This window comes from Hemiscyllium ocellatum, chromosome 5 (assembly GCF_020745735.1).
Source record: "Hemiscyllium ocellatum isolate sHemOce1 chromosome 5, sHemOce1.pat.X.cur, whole genome shotgun sequence".
Lineage (NCBI taxonomy): Eukaryota > Metazoa > Chordata > Chondrichthyes > Orectolobiformes > Hemiscylliidae > Hemiscyllium > Hemiscyllium ocellatum.
In genome coordinates, this window is record NC_083405.1 from 118,097,488 (window position 1) to 118,122,908 (window position 25,421).

General features: G+C 38.5%; 1 protein-coding gene across 3 annotated transcripts in view; it reads right to left on the reverse strand.

Annotated features, from left to right (window-relative positions):
- The window catches only part of rbm33a (RNA binding motif protein 33a), a 155,592-nt gene that overhangs the window by 53,736 nt on the left and 76,435 nt on the right, over nt 1-25,421 (reverse strand). For all 3 annotated transcript variants that reach the window (XM_060825133.1, XM_060825134.1, XM_060825132.1), the window contains exons 11-14: nt 24,594-24,717; nt 24,035-24,354; nt 22,326-22,496; nt 13,054-13,380 (exon numbers count right to left, since the gene is read on the reverse strand). In XM_060825133.1, the coding sequence (XP_060681116.1) occupies nt 13,054-13,380; nt 22,326-22,496; nt 24,035-24,354; nt 24,594-24,717 (942 nt within the window). The remainder of the gene's footprint in view (nt 1-13,053; nt 13,381-22,325; nt 22,497-24,034; nt 24,355-24,593; nt 24,718-25,421) is intronic.

Genomic DNA, 25,421 nt, shown 5'->3' on the forward strand with positions numbered 1-25,421 from the left:
GACTGAGTTTAAAGAATGTATGCAGGATACTTTCTTGAAATAATAACTGTGGAAAAGACTATTTTAGACATGGGAGATGAATAGTGAGATAGAATTAATTATTAACCTCACAACAAATGATTCTTTCGGGAAGACTGATCATTGTATGCTAAATTGTCTGAAGGCAAGAAACTTGGGACTGAAATTGCGAAAACAAAAGTAATCCCTGCACAGAGGTAGGACAACAAAGTTGAATAAAGCTGACTAAAATCAATTTAAGTCAGGTCAGTTGATATTTATCAAGATAATATTTAGAGAAGTAGTAATGAGAAAGAATTGTCCATCTTTCTCAACATAAGAGGAGGCAACAGCCTCATGGATATTATTGCTGGACTATTAATCCAGTGACATAAATGATGTTCTGGGGACACGGGTTCAAGCCCCACCTAGCAGATGAATGAATTTGAATTCAATAAAAATCTGCAGGAGTCGAATGATGCAATGAAGCTACTGCCAATTTCCAGAAAAACCCATCTAGGTCACGAACATCCTTTAGGGTTGGAAGTTGTCATCCTTACCTGATCTGGTCGACATGTGACACCAGACTTCAAAGGAATGTGATTCACACTTAACTGCCCTCTGGGCAATTAAGTATGAGCAATACATTCTAGCTGACACCCTCATCCCACGTCCGAATAAAAAGAATTGAGAAGGAAGAATCATCCATAGCAAACTAAGGAAAATAAAAGATGGCACCAAATTGAAAGACAAGGCATTAGGTTGTGCAGATTAGGTGATAGGCCAAGGTTATGGGTAAATGTTTTAAACCTTCAACTGACAATGATAGAAGAAAAGGGGTACCAAATAAATTTTTGAATAAACCATCATGAAATATAAAATCAAAACATTTGTTTATTTAAAAATAAAGTATCTGAAGTAAATTATGGTCTCAGAGGATGGGTGTAAGAAAGGATGGAAATTAACAATCAGAAAACTGCACTTTGAAATAGAAGAGAATTTGAAGAAATATTTTGCACAGATCAGATATCCCTTCTCTGTATACCCGAAGACTGAAGCAGACTTAACTAGTCCCGTAGACATGCTGACTTTGGGCCCTTTGGAAAAACTTTGCCTGGCCCAAACGGATCAAGTTACTTTTCTCAAAAGGTCGAACTCAACATGTCTGCACGTATTAAAGAAAACCAGAAATTGCTGGAAAAACTCAGCAGCATCTGTAGGTAGAAAGAGTTAATATTTCTGGTCCAGTGATGATTCTTCAGAACTGATTGTAGGTAGGAAAAGATTGATATATGTGTGAAAAGGCTGAGGGAGGGGTAAGGAGTTTAAAAAAAAAGATGGAGCCCAGAGAAAAGGCAAAACTGTTGGGCAAATAAAGGAAAGCCTGGGAGAATGAACTGCGACTAACAGGGACCATTAGGAGATGACAATGGGTGGGTTTGTGGTAGTAGCCCACATGATGACAAGACCTAGTGTATGGGGTTGGGGTAAGGTCATGGGACGAGGTGCTAAGCCATAAAATTATTCAACTCAATATTGAGCCCAGAAGGCTGCAAAGATCCCAAATGGAAAATGAAGTGTTGTTCTTCCATCTTGTGTTGAGCTTTGCTGGAGCATTGCAGCAAGACAGAGACAGAGATTTTAGCCCTGGAGCATAGTTATGTGTTGACATGGCAGGCAATCTGAAGTGACGGGCCTGATCAGGTTAAACCAAGTTGTTTTCCAAAGGGTCCTAATAGATCAGAACAGACCCAAACTCCAAAAAATATCCTTTATCCAAAAAAATAGTGTTGAGTATTGAGAGAGCTATCTCATCCAGGCAAATGGACAGCGATCCATCATACTCTTGATGGGTGGTTTATAGATGGCTTACAGGATTTGAAGTATATCAGGTGAGTTACTCGCCACAGAACCAGGACCAGTCTTTGAACTGCTCTTGCAAAAAATGTGCTTAGATGGCTAGTGCAGTTCAATTTCTGGTCAATAGTACCACCCCAAGAATGATGATGGTGGGGAATTCAGTAATAGCATGGCCATTGAGCGTCAAGTGAAGATGGATGGTTTCACTTCTGTGGGAGGTGGTCATTGCACACATAAGCAATTACCATGCAATGTCATTTGCAACATCAACCCAAGCCTTAACATGGTCCAAGTCTTGTTGCATTTGGATATGCATGTATCAGTATCTGAGGAGTTGCGAATGGTATTCATCACTATGCGATCAGGAAAACCAAAACCCCGCTCTGAACTTGTGATGAAAGATTGGTCATTGATGAAGCAGGTGATGATGATTGGGCCAAGGAGGCTACCCAAAGACCCAAGGAACTCCTTTAATAATGTCTGGGGACTTGGGATAATTGACTTCCAACAGCATGAACCACTTATCTTTGGGACAGATTGGACTCCAACAAGTGGCATTTTTTAATGCGATTCCCAGTGATTTTGTTTTGCTAGGGCTTCAGAGTCAGCCTGGAAAAATTCAAATGGAGCATCAGTATGCAGGTTATTGCTTCTTGAATACACCGTTGACGATCCCCTCGTCACTTTACTGATCACTGAGAATAGACTGATGGAGCAGTAATTGGTCAGATTGAATTTGTCCTGCTTTTTGTCTTGAGGAGATATCCAGGAAATATTCCACATCATCACGCTGATGCAAGAGTCGCAGCCGTATAAAAACAGCTTGGCTAAAGGCATCACAAGCTGCGCAGGACTAGTCTTCAGGACAATACCACAATGCTGTCAGATCCCATAGTCTGTGCAGTATCCTGTGTCTCCAACTGTGAAGTGAATTTAGTTGAAGTTGGTATCAGTAATGTTGGGACCTTTGGATTATCTGATGGAAATCAATAGGAGACCCACTCACTGATTATTTATTTGGCAGCTTCATACTATCAGTTTAAGTAGTTTTTCAATTGTTTAAATGGCTGTAAAACTGCTGAAAAGAGTGGGCCCAAAACACATGGACTAACGACAGCAGTCATTAAAGGTAAGGTACCTCAGCTTCAATTGTGCAGCTGAATCAAAATTTTGAACACAAATGAACTCAGCAGGTCCTCTTTTTAGTCACAGTTAAACCTTAGTGATCTACTGATTTCATGGTATTGTTAAGATGCTCAAATCTAGCTGACTGAACAGAGCTTCTCTAAAAGATGTGTGTTCTTGATGCTTCTGAGTAAGATAGAAACCAACGCAATCATATGGAGGACACAACATTAACAGCCAGAGATATAATTTTACTATTTGCTACCAGTGATGACTAACTACTGTGTGTTTCCAGAATCCTCAGTTTTTTTTTCCCATTTCCTTACTTTTGTCCTGTTCCCCAATTGGTTCATTTTAAAACTCTTGGTGCCCCCAATAAGGTTCCCTCAATTGCATTTATATTCTTTATAGTTAGGACAGAACTATTACAGGAGAAAAATGAAAAGCCAGGACTCCACAGGAATTTCAGAAATGTAAATATCTTCCTCTCAATGTTTTTGAATTCATACTGGTTTGTGGAGGGCAGGTGAAGGACAGCACTGTTGTGCTTTAGTTAGCAGGTATTATAACACTTTACCTTTTCTTCCCCCATCTTAGTGTTCTAATTTTTCAGCATTTACTAATCTTATAAAATTCAAAAATTAAAGCTGGGGCACTTTTTTTTTAGGTCAAGGGAAAACTATTAATACACAAAGAAAAAACATAGCATTACTGTATTTCTTTTTCCTGGCTTGGAAATTCCTGGCCAGCATCCAAATTCTGCATAATAATCTCCATGTAGATTTCTTCTATCTTGCTTCCTTAAAGTGAGAGCTAAGCAAATGGCAGATTGCAAAAGTGAGTAAAAGAAAATATCTATTACCAGTTAGCAAGTTTATTTTGAACCTTATGGTTACTGTAAATAGTTTGAACAGAACTGTAGTTTGCACACAAGTCACTCTTCATAACACCATTGTTTGTGTTTGACACCTGTGAAAAATCATTCAGAATCCTAAGCCCAATTTAAATTTTTTGGTGCAAGATCAACTTGGAAAGGAGAGGTCAAGTGACAGTCTTATGGGTTCACAATTTGATTGTGGTCACGAAAATGGAGTGTGCTCTCATCAAGGAAGGCTCAAGAATTGATTTTAGGATCAAAAGAATATCACTACTGGAACTCAAAATAACCTTAAAAAAATTAGTAATGTTTCTTGTGTAATCTTTTTCAGGACCTGGAAACTTCTTATGCCAGCTTTTTGGCTCTCAAATGGAAGTGCTCATTAACAAAGGAGGAAATATCTGGAGAGTTCAGCAGGTCTGGCAGCATCTGTGGAGGGAAAGCATTCAGTGACCCAAATCATCAGCTCTGCTTTCTCTCCAAAAATGCTGTCAGACGTGCTGAATTCCTCCAGCTTTTTCAGTTTTTATTTCATTTTTCTATCATCTGCAGTTCTTGCTTTTTTTCTTTGGCATAATTCATTAATTGCACTGCCCCAAGTCCCCAACTTCATTCACTGTGTTAAACTAGTACTGGAGCATTAACGAGGTATTCAGATTCTGACTTTCACACGTTAATGAAGCTTAGTGAAAGAAACTATTTATTGGAAATGTGGAACATCAAAGATGTTACTGGAAACAAAGAAGCCAAGCTGAAGAAATAGTAAGCTAAAATGAACACCTGCCATTTGTATTAAGTAGGGAAAATATGCAAAATACCAGAAATTCTAAACCAAAATGGTATTAAGAATCTATGGATGACCATGAAATCATTGCCAATTGTTGGAAAAACCCATCTGCTAATTGTTGGATAAACTAATAGCTTAAAAGGAAGGAAATTGGAGGAAGTCTGCCATTCTCACTTGTTCTATCATACATGTGACTCCAGACACAGAGCAATGTGACTCTCAACTGCTCTCTGAAATTGCCTAGTGAGTCATTCAGCCTTACCAATCACTATGAAGTCTCAAAAGGAAGAAATGAAATGATTCAGATTATCTGGCATCGACCTAGACACTGGAAAAGACAAAGGCAGAAACTGGCTGAACTAATGCCCTGTACAGCCGCAATGTGACCTCCCAACTCCTGTACTCAACACACTGACCAATAAAGGAAAGTATATCAAAAGCCTTCTTCACTATCTTATCTATCTGTGACTCCACTTTCAAGGGACTATGAACCTGCACTCCAAACTCTTTGTTCAGCAACACCTCCCAGGACCTTACCACTACATGTGTAAGTCCTGTTCTGATTTGCCTTTCCAAAATGCAGCACTCCACATTTATCTAAATTAAATTCCAACAGTCAATCCTTGACACACTGGCCCATCTGATCAAGATCATATTGTAGTCTGTGCAATTCTCCTAAAGGAAGAATGTTGTGAAACTTGAAAGGGTTCAGAAAAGATGTACAAGGATGCTGCCAGGGTCAAAGGATTACAGCTGTAGTGAGAGGCTGAATAGGCTGAAGCTATTTTCCCTGGAGTGTTGGAGGCTGAGGAATGACCTTACAAGTTTATAAAATCATGAGGCATGCATAGGACAACTAGGCAAAGTCTTTTCGCTGGGTTGGGGGAGTCAAAAACTAGAGGGCAGAGATTTAAGGAGAGAGGAAGATGATATAAAAGGAACCTAAGGGGCAACATTTTCAGGTAAAGAGTGATGCATGAATGGAATGAGCTGCCAGAGGAAGTGGTGGAGGCTGGAACAATAACAATTAAAAGGCATCTGGATGGGTATGTGAATAGGAAGGATGCAGAGGAATATCGGCCAAATGCTGGCTAATGGGACTAGATGAATTTAGAATACTTGGTCAGCATGGACGGGTTGGACCAAAGGGTCTATTTCCATGCTGTACACCTATGACTAAGTTTTGTTGATAAATTTGTCAATTTTAAAATCAACAACCTGTGCATATTACTCAATTACAATTTAGTTAAATTGTGAATGTGTATCCTTTATATAGAATTTTTAGTCACAGTCTTGAAGGAAAAGTCAACTTAATTAAATTATTATTTTATTGTTGGGGCTTTAATGGAACTTAATTAGTTGTGAAGTGATATGCCCTGAGCAGTACTGGGACTTAGTCAAGTGATGCTGTGGTCAGTAGCACAATTGACAGGTGCCAAAGTTCTGCAGGCTTTTGAATGCAGACTTTCACTTAGCCAGTGATTCACAGAGTGTGGCAGCCTTTAAAGGTTACCTGATAGCATAGCAAGAAACAGCAATGCTCCTTCATCAAACTGAATAATCCTCAGAGACATGCAAAGTTTATCACAGGAAGTGAAAAGCAGGAGCTATAACTTAAATTTCAATCACATACAAGCAGCAGACCAACTGTTTGGGACAAACAGAAGGACCTATGGAGAGATAGACAATGTTTTAAAAATTTAATAACACACATTTGTAATATAAGTATTGAGTCTTCACATTCTCTGAAAAATGAAATTGCAGAGTTTAAAAAAGTAGTTTTGTTGTAACTGTCTCATACCATTAAAACAAAATTAGCACTGAATACACCAACCTGACATTTTACAGTGTCTTTCATGGAAAACGTGGGCTAGGTAGCCAAAATTCTCACCACTGCTCCACTTTCAATTCCAAGATGAGAATTGAGAGAAGCAAGACATATCTGTCAACATCTTTCTGATTTGTGGATTTCAACACAATGTACTGTCCAACATACTCCATAATACTGGGAAGTACAGTGAATTTCACTTTTATTAAAAGAACGTCTTTGACTGGGGTAGGGAAGGCTGGTTTGAACAAAAAATAAGCACAAAGACAATGCCTGCATGATTATTTCATAAGTGCTGGTACTACCCTTTAGATGATGTCACTTCCACATGCCAATTGCTGGGCACAGTTTTTGAAATTGTCAAAAACAGTAAAGTTAGACCAATTTGTCTAATGTATTCAAATAATTCCAATATATTCCCAAACAGCATAACCATCTGAACTTCAACCAAAAGGTAACACAGAGACTTGAAGACAAAACTGGGAGATGCCTGAAGTGAACAAGTATCCGCTATCAAAAATGTGACATGTTGAGATCGGGGTTCTTAGATGTCTGCCTGCGCAATTTTCAAATGCGCATTCTTCGGCATTAAGTTCATGTTTAGATTAGAATGTCAGCTAGTATCTTGCTTGAGGGAAATTCTTCAACCCACCGAGAGAAGTGGCATCACAGGTTGACCAATGGATATTCTGCTCCTATTATTTAGGAGTGAGCTCATCATTTCATTATCACTTATTGATCAATCACTGGAACTGAATTACACTATATGATATATTTACTCGGTGGACAATCAAAGCAATTTCCTTAAATTGGCTGGAGCTGGAGAAAAAAAGGCAAGGTGATACATGAATAGGCCAGAAGAATTGAATTTTGTAGATATTTGCAGTTAGAAAACTACAGGCAACACAGATCAAAACTATGTCTGATTGCCAAATTCCACATTTCAGCAGAGATGCCAATTCCTGTGGAACAGAGGGCAACTTACACTGCTTGTAGACAAAGCACTCCACAATGAAGAAGATGCACCAAATAAAGTCTTCTGTCATTTCAGAAAGCTGGAACTTGCCTCTCTACTGAAATAAATTATAACAGAGTGCTTATTTATAGAGTTTGGGGAAGAGCCAAAAGCATTTTTATGCAAAGTAATTTCCTGAACATGTTTCTCCACCAGCCATTTTATAGATAAATTAACACTCCCTTTCTGGAATTGATCCCGAAGTTGCAAGTGGCAAGGTGCTCAATTCTTTAGCAATCAGCAATTAAACACGACCTTTATTGAAGGATCCCCCTGTGGAGCTCTTCCACTGAGAGCAGGAATCTGAGAATTGATTGCCTTGGAATAGAGATCAGACTTTGTCTTTAGGTCCTATACAACACAGTCAATTAAAACAGCCAAGCACTGATTTAAAATACCTGCCAAATGCAGTATGCAAAATGTTTCAACAAAAAAATACTGAATGCCTCAACGCATCTTAAAATTTATTGCTTGAATGAAATTGTTTTATTTAGTATATTATGTTTTGTGATTTTGTAATTTTTCAAGAGTGAGCAAGGACATGACATGAACTTTTACTAAATTAGTGGAAGCTAATACGCTAAGTCAATCATTCTCCATGACGTTCTCTCCATTTCTGCTGGATCATTCTCATTACCTATATCACTACTTCCTTCTTATAGTTGAGTGAAACAGAAGTGATATCTGCCCACATACCAGATAGCTGCACAATCTCTCCACATAACATTAACTCAGAAATCTACAGAGCATTTTTGCATACTATTACTGAGAGAACAATTTTCATTATCTATATTGTTACCATAAGGTAACAATAAAGTCACCAAAGTCTCAGAGGACCATAGGGTGACTCTCTCATTAGACAGATAACTCGTGGCAGTCAACTTGAGGACCAACATACGTAAGGCAGGACCTTTATCATGACCTCAGCTGGTACAGGAATTGAACAAGTACTGTAGGCATCACTCAGCATCACAAAGCAGCTAACCAGCCAAGTAACCCTAGCAAAGACTGAGTGGACACTAAATATCCCCAATAGCTGACCAATTTTAAAAAATTCCTCAACAGAATGCAGGCATCACTGGGTGAGCCAGCACTTATTGCCCATTCCAAGCTTCCCCTAACAAGATGGTAGTGAGCTACCTTCTTACATAGAATTTACACAACAGTACAACCAGGAACAGACCCTTCAGCACACCATGTCTGTGCCAACCATGCTGCCATTCTCAACTAATCTCACCTGCCTGCACATGGTCTGTATCCCTTTATTCCCTGTTTGAACCACTGCTGTAAATCTGGTGTAGGTAAGCCCTACTGTAAGGGAGTTGTGGGATTTGAAACCAGTAAAGACAGAGAATACTGTTAAAGAAAAAAAGGGTTGGTGGCTGGAGATGTGCTGGCAAGAGATTAGCCAGTCTTTATCAAATCTCTACATTGAAAAGGACTGTGTTACCTCTGGATTATTTTTCATTGTAGTTTGCCATGAAAGCATCCTCCTTTTGGCTTTGGCCTCCAACAATATTCTGACCATGTATAAACTTCAGAAATTGGGTAAAATTCTAATCATCAGCCCTAAGTGCAAAGGAGAGGCATGCATTTCATCACTTTTGACTTGAGGATAGAGAAAAGACCAATGCAGGAAGCTCACCATGACACTGATGGGGAGGAAAGTTCAAGTTGTTTATGTGCAGTCTGAGGGGGTATATTTTTTGATTTTATTTTTCAAAATTCATTTGTGGAGTGTGACCATCACCGTCAATGGATCTTTGGTGAATTTCTGTAGTACATCTTGTAGATAATAGCAAAAGTGTGCACCAAGTGTTGATGTAGATTGAATAATCACTTGTGGATGTGGAGCCAATTAAGCAAGCTGCTTTGTCCTGAATGACATAAAGCTTCTTGAGTGCTGCTGGATTGGCAACTGAGGAGTATTCCATCACACGTCTTACTTGTGCCTTGTAAACGGTGGGGACAGGCTTTAGGGAGTCAGTTTGTGAATTACACTTTGCAGTATTTCTCGATTCTGGCCTGTTCTTGTAGCTAATGTATTTATATAGCAAGTCCAGTTAAGTTTCTGGCCAATGGTAACCTCACAGGATGTTGATAGTTGGGATTCAGTGATGGCGACGAAGATAGTCACAGCCTGGCATTTGTGTTCTGCAAATGTTACTTGCCACTTGTCAGCTCAAGACTGGATATTATCCAGGACCTACACGTTTGAACATGGGCTTCTACAGTATCTGAGTCGCCGCTAGTGGTGCTGGATGTTGGGCAATCACTGGCGAAAATTCACACTTCTGACCTTATGATGGAGGGAAAGTTACTGACGAAACAGCTGAAGATGGTTGGGCCTAGGACACTTCCTTGAGGATCTCCTTCAGAGATGCCTTGGGGCTGAGATGATTGTCTTCAATAACCACAACCACCTTGCTATTTGCCAGGTACGACTGTAACCTGCGGACAGCTTTCCCTAATTCCCACTGATTCCAGTTTTGCGACGGCTCCTTGATACCGCACTCAGTCAAATGCAGCCTTGATGCCAAGGGTTGTAACTTTCACCTTACCTCTGGAATTCAGCAGTTTTGTTCATATTTGAACAAAATCTGTAATGAGGTCAAGAGCTTCCTAATGGAATCCAAACTGGGCTGGCCTCAGATAATGAAAGACTACTTTGGGCTTCTCTATGGTTCAATCGCCTGCTGCAACTAATTAATCCTTAAAATGAGACAGGGTTGGTTTTCTAAGTGTCAGACTTGGATATGTTAACATTTCTAAATTGGTCGGGGCCAAATCTTTATATTTCCTCATTGACAGCACTGTGGAAATACCTTTACCAGATTAACTATTGTGATTGAAGGAGGCAGCACAAGGCTCTTAACACCAAGAATTGATTGTTTTAGCGACAATGCCATATGCAATAAACATACTAAAAAGGAAATTGCGAAATTAGTTCAAGATGGACATAATGAACCTAGCCAAAGTAAAATCCAGGACTGATATCAGCAAGTTATTTACGTAAAGCATGATCAATATCTGGAAATAAACTTGTTGATAGAGACATAGAAGTGATTGTACAAAAAATTCTACAACACATTTCACAATCACAGAATATCTTAAGGCACTTTACAACTAATGATGCATTTTTAAAATTTGGCCATGGTTATAATTTAAGGGATGCAGCTGCCAAACCACACACAGAAGAGCTTCCACAAACAGTAATATGCTAACAACCAGATAATGGGAGTGGTGGTTACATAACTGGATTAGTGGTACAGAGATCCAGGCTAATGATGTGAGGACATGGGTCCTCAGATGGGCCCAAATGGCACTGGTGAAATTTGAATTTAATAAAATAAATAAATGCAATGGGGACCATGTAGTTCACCATTGTCAATCATTATTTTTAAAAAAGACTGGTTCACAAATGACTTTTAGGGAAGGACATCGGCTATCATCATCTGGTCTGACCTTCATGTGATTCCAGACCTATAGCAATATGGTGGACTGTTAACTTATCTCTGAAATGGTCTAGCAAGCCACTCAATAGAATGGCAATTATGGATGAGCATCTTACTGAGTGGTAAGATAACTCTGATTACGAAATTGTTATCACAGAGGAAGCAACGGGCCCTCTACACTTTTAAACTGAAAACGAAGCTCCATTGACACTGTCCCCATCAAATAAATACTCTCAGGACCAATGCAAAACAGGGTTTGGTACCGAGTAAAGCTCCATTACGGTTTTAATATGAAAGCAAACTGAAAGTAAAGCTTATTGAACACCGTTGCCATCAAAGATTCCCAGGACAGGGGCAGCATGGGGTTAGTCGCAGAGTAAACATCCCTCAACTCTTTCAATAGGGAAGTCAAAAAATAGTTAAAATCAATATTGCTGGGGCACCGTATCAAATAACACAACTTAACAATTGAATAGAAGCTTTTACACAGAGATTTACAAAATTCAAACAATATTGGTGCTGCATGATGCCCACCAGTCTCTAGACACCTTATACTGTGCTGGTGAGCACTGCACGCTCCAAAAACATCAGAGCATGGATGCAAATGTGAAAGAGGGGCAGACAGCCCCCTCCATGACCCACTGTTTGGACTGTAGACCAGGACTGTGGGGCTGAAGTTGAACCAAAATTTAAGGTGCAACCCCTTCAAAAAACTATCATGCTCCTTTGACCCGCCATTGTCTTAGTGGGGGGCAGAACAGGCTCAAGGGGTCCAATAGCTTTTCCTGCTCCAAATTCAAAGTAAAATCTGAAATGAAGCATCCACTCCTCAATGTGATTCCACAACTGGCCCGCACTTACTGATCAATCTTAACTGACTTTTCCCCTAAGCTGCAAGGGGGAATGTCCAATTTTGGAAGCCTGTTATGCAAGGACCTTGCAGTACCAGGCAGTAGAAAATTACAGGGAATGTAGATCCTGAATCCACTAACAGCTAAGCTAACAACCAATCTAAAATAATCCTTAGACTCATTCACACTTGACACAGGCAGACAGTCTCTATTAACTCTAAAATCATGAGCATGTCTTGTGCATTTGTTCAATTATCCAGGAGTCCAAGTACTTACACTCCTAACTCCTCTTCCTGTGACATTACTGAATCAGAGTTGAATTTTTACCCAGTTAGCATTCATTTTCCACAGTCTAAACTGTTGGGAACATTGAGATTTTGCATTTGTCCTGATGAAAAAGCTTCAGCAACACGTCTCCCTTTTCAGCACGATCACGCAAGTGATATTTTGTCAGCTGAAGTTTCCAAAATAATCAAGCCATTCAGATTTCATGGTATGATAGCGCAACAATTCACAATTTCTAAGGTACACTCCCTGTTAGAAATGGGTCACTTTGTTCGAAATGGGTGACTGCATGAGGCCCCAAGGCTGTCGGTCAAACCGCACTATCGTATGGTTGCTCAAATTAACAAGCTGCTTATATGGCCATAAAACAAATCCCACACTTTAACACCTGAATCTTTAACTACAAAAGAAATAAATGATTGCTAGCCAGTAAAATCTCTATTTGGTTACAATGGACTCAATTTCACAAGTGATACAAGCTGAATACAAAGCAAATTCTGAAGAGCTGTCATGTCGTGAAGGTAATGAGCAAACAATTAATCTAATATGGTCAAAAATCATCATAAATTTCTTTACTCATCCTCCACTAAATTAAGCAGACATGAAAAAAATTTGAATGGTGGCTCTCTCACATTGAAACTCAGGGTGATTTTGCATAAATATAGACAGAGGCTTGTAGACAACTAGGCATACTCTATCATGACAGAAATGCAAAATATGTTTCGCGCACTTAAACTGTACCAACAATTTCATCCAAAACTGATAATACAAAACATTAGTGAAAAAGTCAGTTTAAAAGATAAACCATTAATACAAGTTCATGCAATTCTTAATGCCAACTGTTGTACATTTCACATGAATAAACTTGAGAATCGGATATCAGTCACTCTGCTTGAATCCACTAATTATTTTCAAATAACTTTTGCAGAGTTTCAAAGAATTAGTTGACAAATGTGTTTGAGAAAATTCTGACCTCTATTACTGTAGAATCCTGTGACATCGGCTTTTGTTTCTTGATTTTTTGCTGCAAGTTCTTCTGCGGCACCCTCACCCCTGGGGAACCTTGAAGAGTAGGTGCACTTTGAACAGTCTGTTTCACACGTGAAGAGGTTACAATTGAGGCTGTGGGTTTCGTCCCGGAAACGGATGTCGTTTGAGCAGCGGGAGCTGACAAAGGGCGATGATGTCTTACACTACTGTTATGAGGCGCAATAGGCAATTCACGAAGATTGCTATTGCGTTGAACAGATGTCTGAAATTGATTTGGTAGCTTATTCATGTTTTGAATTCCAGGTATATTCTGCAGATAAAAAAACAAAATAATTTGTAATTCCATTGGAAGCTGATACATCTGTTGAAGAATAAAGCTTTTAAAACGTTCCATAATTAAACAAAGACTAAGCAATTTGAATTTGTGAATGAAAACTTGTTAAACAGCAAGTTTTCAAAAATGTTTTCATGCAGCTAATTTAATAATTTGGCAGTGCAGCAGTAGCATTGGAGACTAGAGCATAAATCTATCATAAAGAGCAGCAGCGAAGATTCAGAAAAGGAGATCCCATGCTCGATCCCTGTCTCAATATTGAAGTAACTAATCTCAGTAAGGTTGAAACTTACATTTCCACAATTCAGAATGAGGAAACAGAAAAATGGTCATCAGCAGGATAAAGTAATTTAGGGCTCTTAAGTCAATTGACCCAATTTTCACCCCTCCCACACACTGCTCCAACCGACTACTGAGGGAGCAATGAAGGGCGGGTTAAAATCGATTTTACATACTGATTAAACTCTCAAATGAAAATGTGTATTTGTGACTCTGCATTCCAAGACAGATTTCAAGCCTTTTTTGCAAGAGGAGAAAATTAGAAAGAAACTAAAGGGACAGGAATGTAAACTCATGCCAAAAAAGTGATTTGTGAACTGGAGGCAATTTAATTTTATGCTTCAAACAAATTATAGAAAGCAAAGACAGTAATTTGAACATAAACATGACTTCGTGAAAATAAGTTAATAAGAGAGATTTTAGAACAAATAATTTCACAACTTTCCTTTTAAGGATAGTGCCATTTCCACACAGATTGTTGGTGTTAATAGAAAATAATTTAAATGGGTTGTTTCCGCGGGCATTGAGAACACCTGGAGAGGTAATTAGGTTTAGAGAATTGCAATTTATTTGTAGTTTAGGGTTAGGAATTAGATTAAGAATTTCAAGTTATAAGGTCATCCACGGGGCACACGAAGACTTAACATAAAAGATATGGTAGATAATGAATTCAATAGCAGAGTCTGCTAAAACATGCATTGATGTGATGTGACATGATGAAATCACGACAAATTAACCAGAAAACACAACCAGTTTGTTACAGCAACTTGAATTTGCCTTTAACATAGAAAACATCCTTAACGCTTCACAGAAGCAAAAAGAGGGAAAAAGAAAGACCTGTACTAAGCCAATGGTGCAGACATTAGAAAGGGTTTGCAAGAGTTTGATCAGAATGGTTAGTACAAAGTAGAACCCTTCCTATCATGAAATGTACAAAAATGGTATAGGAAGGACACAAAATTTGGTATAATTTCAAAGTGCCCATCATTCAATGACCAGCTATCAAAGTCCTATCAAAAACAACTTTTATTTTCAGTCATGGCAATTACAAATTACACACAATCATTTCTTGTGGAAAGAGAGAGGCTGCACCAAAAACATTGACATCATATTATATTCATTTCTAAAGTGCAGCCTGTGAAATTAAAGTGACAGACTGGAAGATGTCAGACAGTGGTGTTCCCCAAGGCTAAGTGCTTGGAACACCTTTTCTTTGATTTGTGAAAAATGACTTAGATATTGGAATACAAACTAAAATCCCCAGTTTGCTTATTCCAAACTTGGGTGTGGGATAAACAGAGAGGTTGACTGCAAGAAGACATTGATAGACCAACACAAGGGGAAGCAAGATGGAATGTAAAACTGAAAGTATAGAGGATGCAGTACAAACTAACTGGCACACATCTAAGACAACTACAGGATCTAGGGTTTGAAACACGACATGAAAGATATTGGACGAATAATGAAGAAAGCATAGAGAGCTTGGTTTCATAAACTGAGGCAGTGTACAAAAGCGTGGAAGTTTTTCTGAATTTTTAATGAGGTTCTGTCTTCCTCACAACTGGAATAATGTGCACATGCATGGTATAATGCTTTAGGAGGATCCCAATGAGAGTAGGCATGAAATTTATTAGACTGGTTCCAGGGATGAAGGGTTTTTCCTGACAGACATTTGCTCTTGCCTTGCAATCTCACATCAGTCAACACCAGGACCAGACCTCAATCACAATGTCTAAATTTAGACAGTCAATTCAACAAGAATTAAAAACAAAAAAGATTAAGGAATTTCATTTCGCTCTCTCAAATAAGAAAAAACATTTGAAGTAATGGGGTCCACACTTGTAAAAGTAAAATTTTCAGGGCTCAGGAGATTACTACAAATATACAAAGGCACATTTTCCACACAAGTCAGTTAACTTCTGGAAAGTTAACACTCCTCACACCTAATTTCCTGCTCCTTCCCCGTAACCCTAGATTCTTTATCAGTTGGGGAATTTATGTAAGTTTATACCATGACTCTGCCCCCACCGCAGTCAGTAGTACAAAGTTCTAAGGACATTCAAACGTCTCAAAAACCAAAATCCTCATTTCAGTCATAAATTGGCATCCTTTAATTCTGAGACTACCTTCTGGCTGTGGACTCTCTCATGAGCGTAACTATGCCCTCAGTATTGACCATGTTAAGCCCCTTAAGAATCCAAAATGTTTCAATGAGATCACTTCTCATTCTTCCAATCTTCAACAAGTAGAGTCCCAACCTGTGTAGCTTTTCTTCATAAGGCAATCCATCCATACCTAGGATTATCCCAGTGAATCTTCTCTGAACTGTCTCCAATATATTGACACCCTTCCTTAAATAGAGGGAACCAAATTACTCTCAGTACTTAGATGTCACCTCACCAGCACCTTGTACAGTTGCAGTCAGACTGCCCTACTCTTCTACTGCAATAAGGATCAACATTCCATTAACATTCCTGGCAACCTGCTGCACTGGTGTGCTAGCTTTCTGTGTTTAATGCATACATAACCCCCAAGTGTAGCTTTCTGAAGATTTTCCAAATTTAAATAATATTGTTCTTTCCTTGTCTCTTCCAAAATGAAGAACTACATATTTCCACATATTATATTTTAACATTCCAACTTTCCTAGTTATTGTAATAGTCTGGTTGTGTTTTGTTCAAGAAGGGACGCAAGGATAGCCTGGGAACAACAGGCCTCAGAGTCTGAATTTGGTGGTGGGTAAATTCTTGAAGATGATTCTGAAAGATACGATTTATATGCATTTGGAAAGGCAAGGAATGATCAGGGATTGCCAGCAAGATTTTGAGACAGGGAAATCATGTCTCACAGACTTGACTGAGTTTTCTGAGGAAGTAACCGAGAAGACTGAAGAGGGCAGGGCATTGCTTACTTCCAATTTAGTAAAGTCTTTGACAAGGTTCTGCATGGTAGACTAATTAGTGAAGATAGATCACCTGGGATTCAGGGTTAGCTTGCCAATTGGATACAAAATTGGGTTAATGGCAGGAGGCAGAGAATGGTAGAATGTTGTTTCTTGGACTGAAGGCCTATTACAAATGGCATTCCACAGGAAAAAGTGCTGGGTCCACTTTTGTTTGGCATTCATAGAACATTACAGCACAGTACAGGCCCTTCGGCCGTCGATGTTGCAACAAACTGTGAAACCAATCTGAAGCCTATCTGTCTTACACTATCCCATTTTAATCCACATGTAAATGGTCATTGGATAAACATGCCCTAAAAGTTGTCAAGTCTACTATTGTTGCAGGCAGTGCATTCCACGCCCCTACCACTCTGTTAAAGAATCTACCTCTGACATCTCTCCTGTATCTATCACTGTTCAATATAAAGCTATGTCCCCTCGTGCTAGCCATCACCATCCAAGGAAAATGGCCCTCAGTGTCCACTCTATTTAACCCTCTGATTATCTTATATGTCTCAATAAAGTCACCTCTCAACCTTCTTCTAATGAAAACAGTCTTAAGTCCCTCAGCCTTTCCTCATTAGACCATCCTTCCACACCAGGCAACATCCTAGTAGATCTCCTCTGTTCCCATTCCAAAGCTTCCACATCCTTCCACTAATGCAGTGACCAAACCTGTACACAATCCTCCAATTGCGGCCGCACCACAGTTTTGAACAGCTGCAGCATGACCTCGTGGCTCCAAAACTTAATCCCTCTATCAATAAAACCTAACAACCATATGCCTTCTTACCAATCCTACCAATTTGAGTGGCAACTTTCAGGGATCTCTCTAGTCATCTACACTACTAATAACCTTACTCTTCATTCCTGTTGCTCCTTCCAACTGAATCACCTCAAAACTTTCCCGAATTAAACTCCATTTGTCACCTCTCAGCCCATCTCTGCAGCATATCTATGACCCTCTGTAATCTGCAACATCCTTCAGCACTATCCACAACTCCTGAGCTTAGCGTCATCCGCAAATTTATAACCCATCTTTAGACACCCTCATCTAGGTCATTTTTATAAATGACAAACAACAGTGGCCCCAAAACAGATCCTTGTGGTACACCACTAGCAACTGAACTCCAGGATGACCATTTTCTATCAACCACCATCTTCTGTATTCTTTCAGCTAGCCAATTTCTGATCCAACCTGCTAAATCACCCTCAATCCCATGCCACTGTATTTTGTGCATGGGGAACCTTATCATTCCTAAAGAAGGGCTTATGCCCGAAACGTCGATTCTCCTGCTCCTTTGATGCTGCCTGACCTGCTGCGCTTTTCCAGCAACACATTTTTAAGCTCTGAACCTTATCAAATGCCTTACTGAAATCCATATGCATCATCATCCACCTGTCTAGTCACCTTCTCAAAGAACTCAATAAGGTTTGTGAGACACAACCTACCCTTCAGAAAACTGGGTTGATTATCCTGAAACAATTTATTCCTCTTTAGATGATCATAAATCCTTCTCTTATAGCCTCTTCCAACACTTTACCTACAGCAGTACATTCACCAGTCTATAATTACCAGAGTTGTCTCTACTCCACTTCTTGAATGAGGGGCGAACATTGCTATCCTCCTGACTTCTGGCACTATTCCTGGAGATAACAACGACAAAGATCAAAGCCAAAGGCTCTGCAATATCCTCCCTCGCTTCCCAGAGAATCCTAGGATAAATCCCATCTGGCCCAGGACTCTGAACTATTTTCACACTTTCCAGAATTGCTAACACCTCCTCATGACCCTCAATCCCATCTCGTCTAGTAACCTGTATCTTAGTCTTGTCCTCCACAACATTGTCTTTTTCCAGTGCGAATACTGAAGAAAAATGGAAACAATTTGGAGGAGAATATAGAAGGCACACCTTTGGTAAGTTTGCAGGTGACACCAAAATAGGTGGTATTGTGGGCAAGCAAAGACAGTGCTCAGATTACAAAGAAATCTTGATTAACTGGATCAATGGGCCGAAGAGCAGCAGATGGAGTTTAATTTGGATTATTGCAAGGTATTGCATTTTGGTAAAACAAACAATGACAGGACTAACAAAACTAAAAGTATAACCTTGGGTAGTGCTGTAGAACTGTGCTAACAAAAGCTGGGGTTCACGATACATAATTCTTTGAAGTTTGCATCAGGTGGTTAAGATGGCGGTTTGGCACGCTGCCTTCATTGGTTAGCGCAGTGAGTATAGGAGGTGGGATCTAATATGTCTTTACAAGACATTGGCAAGGTCACTTTTAGAATATTGTGTTTAATTCCTGCTACAGCAAAGATTTGTTAAACTTGAAAGAGTTCAGAAAAGATTTGCAAGGATGTTGCCAAGAATGGAGAATTTGAGGTATAGGGAGAGGCTGAATAGGCTAGGGCTTTTTTCCCTGGAGCATCGGAGGCTGAAGGGTGACCTTTTGGAGGTTTATAAGAATCATGAGGAGGATGGATAGGGTGAATAGCCAAGCTCATTTTCCCAGGATAGGAGAGTCCAAAACTAAGATGAGAAGGGAAAGATTTAAAAGGGATCTGAGTAGCAACTGTTTCACACAAAGGGTGGTTCATGTCTGGAACAAACTGCCTGGGGAAGCAGTGGAGGCAGGTACAATAATGACATTTAAAAGGCACCTGGATGGGTACTGAATAAGGAGGGTTTAGAGGGATATGGCCAAATGTTGGCAAAAGGACAATATCAGTTTAGAACATCTGGTCCAATTCATCATTGCCAACCAAAGAGCTTGTTTCTTTAAAACTATAGAACATGTACTTGCTGTGCAAGAAAATGTCCAAGTTGAGGGGGAGCACTGGGGCCATTTCCCTTCTCCTTCCAGTAATGATCTGTTTGAAACTTGTTAGACAGGGCCAAAAATTATTCTCATCTTTCATTCCATGAAAACAGGATTAACTGATTATGTGATTTGCACAAGTTCACTTTGCTGACTGGTCAAAATGACATGAACAGTGATCTGGAATGTGGTGTCCATGCATTCTTAATGGAGGAACTACATAATACAAAAATTGGAGAGTTCAGCACTTGGCGCAGCATCACAAAATCCAAAAGTATAAATAACATTTCCAATTGGATATGCGACAAAATTGAAGAGAACAAAAAAAAGTGTTGATTTAATTCCGTCTGTATCCAGAAAAACACGAACTATGAAGAGTTATACTATTGATACACCATCTTGCTTTACAGAAGTTGATAAGTTTGCTTCAGATTCCAATTTTTACCATTTTTTATTTTACTGATTCTGAGCTATATCTTTAAGTAAAACAATAGACAATTTAAATTCAATGAGCATATTAAGTGTAAGTTGCTTTAAAAAAATCAAATTATCTAATGCCTGTAATTTGCAGATAATTTCAACACATCGCCAATCTGATTAACTAATTCATTATGTCCTGCTGTGAATTTTAACAGAACTCGAGGGAAGACTTTAAGTTGAAAAGAAACAAAAAAGGTGCAAGAATTAGATGTATCTCACAAACTTTACATATTTACAGCTTTACATATTGAGCCATAATATATTTTCTTAAAAGAATATTTGAGGAATTCCCTAACAGAACTACCTGAAACATACATTATGACAATACGCAATAGAGTGGTTGACGGAGATTCTTTTGGCTGTTCACTTTAAGACAAAGCAAAAGCCTATTCGTTGCACAAGTTGTAAACTGTAGGCTTTATTCTACAGCAAAGTCAATGACTCAATATTTATTGGTTGAAACATACAAATAAACAGATAGTGAGTGTGACTTTGCTAAAATTGAAAGTCAGCCAAATTTTTTTTACACGCAATGGAAAATTTGAGCCTCGAACTTATTAAAAGCTTCATTCACAAACTTAACAACAAGACTTCAATATGTCTGTAGTTTAGTTTTAGTTAAGTAGATAGGGTTGTAACAGTAGAATCATGGGTTGTTTAGTAAGAATTTTTTTTTTCTTGATACATATATGTTTTGTAAAAAATTTTAAAAAGCTTTCCAAAAAATATTTATCTAAAAAGAGTAATAAAGGAATCACATCCAAAATATCAAAAAAAGCCGCAACTTGGGAAATACAGATAAATGCTAAAAGAAAAGACTACAGCTGGAAGCTACTAAAGTGGGAAAAATATTGAAGTGAATGAAATAATTTATTCAACAGAAAGACATGGGGTGCGACTGTAAAAAACAAGTTAAACCATTTTAGAGTGTAGTTGCAATAACAGAAGCAGTAAGTTAAGCATTAGGAGAGGCACAGAACATAAAGACATAGTAAGATTTGAGCTTGACCTTACTTACATTCCACAGTGGCGTTCATTACTTAGAAGACTTTGTATTTGATCATGAAGAAAGAATGCAGTGAGCTCAACTAACACACAAATATTGAAGTCAGATTTGATGATTAGATTCCCTACAATATGGAAACAGGTCCTTGGGCCCAACATGTCCACACCGACCCTCCAAAGAGTAACCCAAACAGACCCTTTCCCCTACCCTAACACTTTGGCCAATACACCTGACCTGCACATCTTTGGATTACGGGGGGAAACCAGAAAACCTGAAGGAAACCCACACAGACACAGGGAGAACATGCAAATGCCACACAGTCAGTCGCCCAAGACAGTGGCGCTAACCATTGCGCCATTGCTTTAAAAAAAAAAAGGAGCATTCAAGGCAGCCATATAAAGTTTCCAAAATTGCTCATAGAATTATTGCAGGTTGCTCTTGGCAAAATACAGTATTTTTTAATGGCAAAAGCTTCAAAGAAATGGGGAATTCATGCAAGATTACATAATCATGAATATGAGCGATGTGAAATAAGGGAAGATTTTTGAATTGAATACAAGAACATAATAAATAGGAACAGGCTATTCAGACCCTTAAATTGCAAAGTAGGGTTCATGAGTATCAGTCAGTTAAAAACAAAGATGATGCAGCTCAATGCAACGGCTGAACAATATAATGAAAAAGGATTAGCTGATTAAACTGAGTGCTCATTTTTGAAATTTACAATGTCTCAATAAGCCTATATTGATTTTTATTATGTCCTTTACTACATGACATTCCACAGCTCTTCATATCTCACGCAACCTTAAAAGCCCTAAAAAAGGTTCAGGCCAGGAAGCTTAATTGACTGGCAAATAACCAGAAATGTTGTTTTTTTGTAATTTGTGGCTAACTATAGAACAATGGCCTCAACCAATAGCTGACAGATTGTGCAGAAGGCTACTGCTTACATGGTAATAATGTTACAGTCTACGTCTGGATGCACTACATTGAACATCAATTCAAGAAGTAGAAGCTCCACATGAAACAATGATAAAGTCAGGATTTTCAGGAAGATACCACCAACATCACTTCCCTCCTCATAAACTATCAACAGAACTAGTGAAGTAAATTCATGTAGATAAGTTACTTCATTAAGAGTAAATTAATTTACAAAAAAACAAATGGGGTGCTGTTGGTGACCTACAGTTAAATCAAGCCAGTCAAATTTCTCTTTGGTAGTTACCCTGAGCATAATGTCAGACACCAAAGAATGCACCATTTGCTAAAATTCCAAGAACTGAAGGAGATTATAAAAGCAAAAACAAGAGAAGTGCCAACAAAACAATATTTAAAAATAAGTTTTGCCACTTTATGATGTGAGAATTTTAAAATTGAAAAGATGCTCACATGCCGAGGCTTCATAATATTTTGCCGCTGCGGACGCTGCAGTCGTTTGTCATTTACAGATGTAGGAAGAATCTGCAAGTGCGGCCTAAACTGGTGCGGTGCATTAGGAATGATTGGTTGAGGGGAACAGTTATGCTGGTGTTGGGGCAGTGGTTGAAGCTGCAAGGGTGGCTGAAAGAACAAAATAATGAAGAGGTTAAGATTCCAATAACATGAAATAATAATCTATGCTGTGCAAGAAATACACACTCAAAGAACTTCAGTGACCTACTGAAAGTGCAACAATCTGCAATGCAACTGGTTAGGGAAAACAAAAGGTTGTATTCAGATACGGACATGACCAGCCGCACAGCAATGCTGAATGCACTGTTAAATACAACAAATGCATTATACACAACCAAGAATAAATCAGAGAGCATATTGCTCAAAGATGTAACAAAATTAATGCAAACATTACTCTTGTAACATGTTAACTTATTTTTTCCTGTAATTACGACCCCTTCAATTACTTTTGCTGAATAACCACTTTCTTGTCTTAATTTCATTAGAAGCCCAATCATAATTCTCCATGTTTCTTCCACTTTTTTCCTTCCCTCACCAAGTACTTATTCAACACCAATTGTGAGCTATTAGTTTATTTTTAAATTTAATCTTGCTTACCAAGTTGTTGCATGATTTACAGTTACAAATGTAGAATGCTTAATATCATGACTCAAGGTTAGTTGAAACTGTATCTGAATGGGTAAATTTCATCTGGTGACACTGTGAACCATTACTGCTGCAATGGTTGGTAACTAACATATCCACATTTTCAAAAATCTCATCTACAACAGTTACCCAATATATAGGTCCTCACCAAATTTACAAATTCTATGTTACTGCTGATGACATTCAATTGACTAAAATATTATTTAATTTTTAGCTTATGACTTTTTTAACACTATGGGCAATTTAGCATGGCCAATTCACCTGACCCGCACATCTCTGGGAGGAAACCGGAGTAACCGGAGGAAACCCACGCAGACAGGGGGAGAACGTGCAAACTCCACACAGTCAGTCGCCTGAGGCAGGAATTGAACCCAGGTCTCTGGCGCTGTGAGGAAGCAGTGCTAACCACTGTGCCGCCCACTAACATTTCTAGTTTGTTCAAAAAAGGCTTTTGCATGATTTCAGATTTCAATGAAGTCTTTTCACTGAAAATGACAAACTATTTCATTTTTTTTGCATTATTTATAGTGCTTAATTCAAAATATTGGATAATTCAACTTTTAAAATTCAAAGAGGCTTCAGTGTCAGTGGAGACCTACTTACTTAACATTCAGGCAGCAGAGGGCGCCCCTATCTTCAATTGTACACTCTGGGCATTTTTATACCAACTATTAATCCCATATTCAATACAAATCCAAGACAGAGATTACATTTTCAAGTACACAATCAAGGGGCCATATTGTCATTTATTGGAACACCTATCACCGAGTAAGATGTGTATTTTGGCACAGAAAAGAAAACACTTGGTTGGTTCAGTAGTAAATTATATACTGAAGAATCATCTTATATACAAACCTACTGCATAAGTACATAACTTAATCTTCTGAGGCAACTATAAATCTTTCACAAGTGCTTACAATACTCCTAACCACAGCTATTGCAGCTAAGATTAAGTTCTCATTATTCTAGTTATTCATGGACTGAGCAAGCTTTTCATTTACCTGCAGATTTTGTTGAATATGGGGTGAGGGTGGAAATGGCTGTCCAGGACCTTGTGGAAATTGCTGTCTTGGAGGAATAAATGGTCTGGGATTCAATGGACCAGGTTGGTTAAAGGGAGACATTCCCATATGACCCTGTGGTTGAAGACTCGTTCTTATTGGAGCCTCCCTTGGAAACATGTGATGCTGTCCCTGTTGGTTGAAACCTGAGCCTGGATGGCTGTACACCATGGGAGGTTGCAAAGACATAGCATGGTTATTCATAAGTGGGGGTGGAGGACTTCCTTGTTCAAACACATGTTGCCCTTGGAACCTTGGCTCTGTGAATTCAAACATGCATTAATGTGATTTGAACTACGTTGTATTAATATTTCTTTGCACATTACAAACTAACTGTTTCACTAAAAAAATCTTTAGGTATTGCAAAATGCTTAAGTTGAACCTCCAAGTCTTGAAACTTTTAGCATCGTTTGTAACTTACATTATTCGAAGCATATATTTTCCACAACCACTTTTAAATTGATATCTTTTGCATTAAAAAAATTCCATGGTTTCTTACCACCAATGAAGAAAGGTTCTCTCTCTTGAGGGTGTGGTCCTCTCCATGGTTCCTGAAGAGGAAGTCTGGGTGGCTGATTAAAATTAGCAGGGACTGGAATAGGTGGTTGAAATTCTGGAGGGCTCTGATAACAAAATGATTTATTAGTCAGAAGATTGTACTGAATATATTCTCCTGGATCTGAATCTTTGTCAATCATTTTCTTAGATGAATCAGGAAACCTAGCATTTAATCAGTCAAATTCCTCCTCAATATTATTTGCACACACCACTATATGAGCATCATGTATCATTAGACTTGATTTTTGATTCCTAACGGATTCAGTGCAATCAGATTTTGCCAATCTGAAATACCAAATTTCCCTAGTCTCAATTGCTTATTAATCTGTTTTCCTTATTAAATACATTAGAAGTTAATAGATCACAACTAAGTGTAGGACAACAAAATCCAGTAGGTAAACAATACAGAGAATGTTTAATTATTCATTTTGTCCATCAATTTATTTGGTTCAGTCTCTTCTCCAGAAGCAAACCTGTGTCATCAGTTTATTATATGTAGTGAAAAGTCTCATAATATATTGCATTCACATAGTACAGAAACACACTTTTTATCACCCACTCAAAGAAAATAAGCAAGATAAGGCTGTTCTAATCCTTTTGCAGAATAAGACGGCACTTAGCTTTCTCATTTTGTACTCTCATGGACTCTTCCCAGTTAAGAAATTAACTTCCTTGGCACATGATCCTTACATAAACTGTGCTTTTGCTTTTTCTACCTTGGCTAATTATATGATGTTATCAATGGTAATCCATCTTTTCATATGGAATG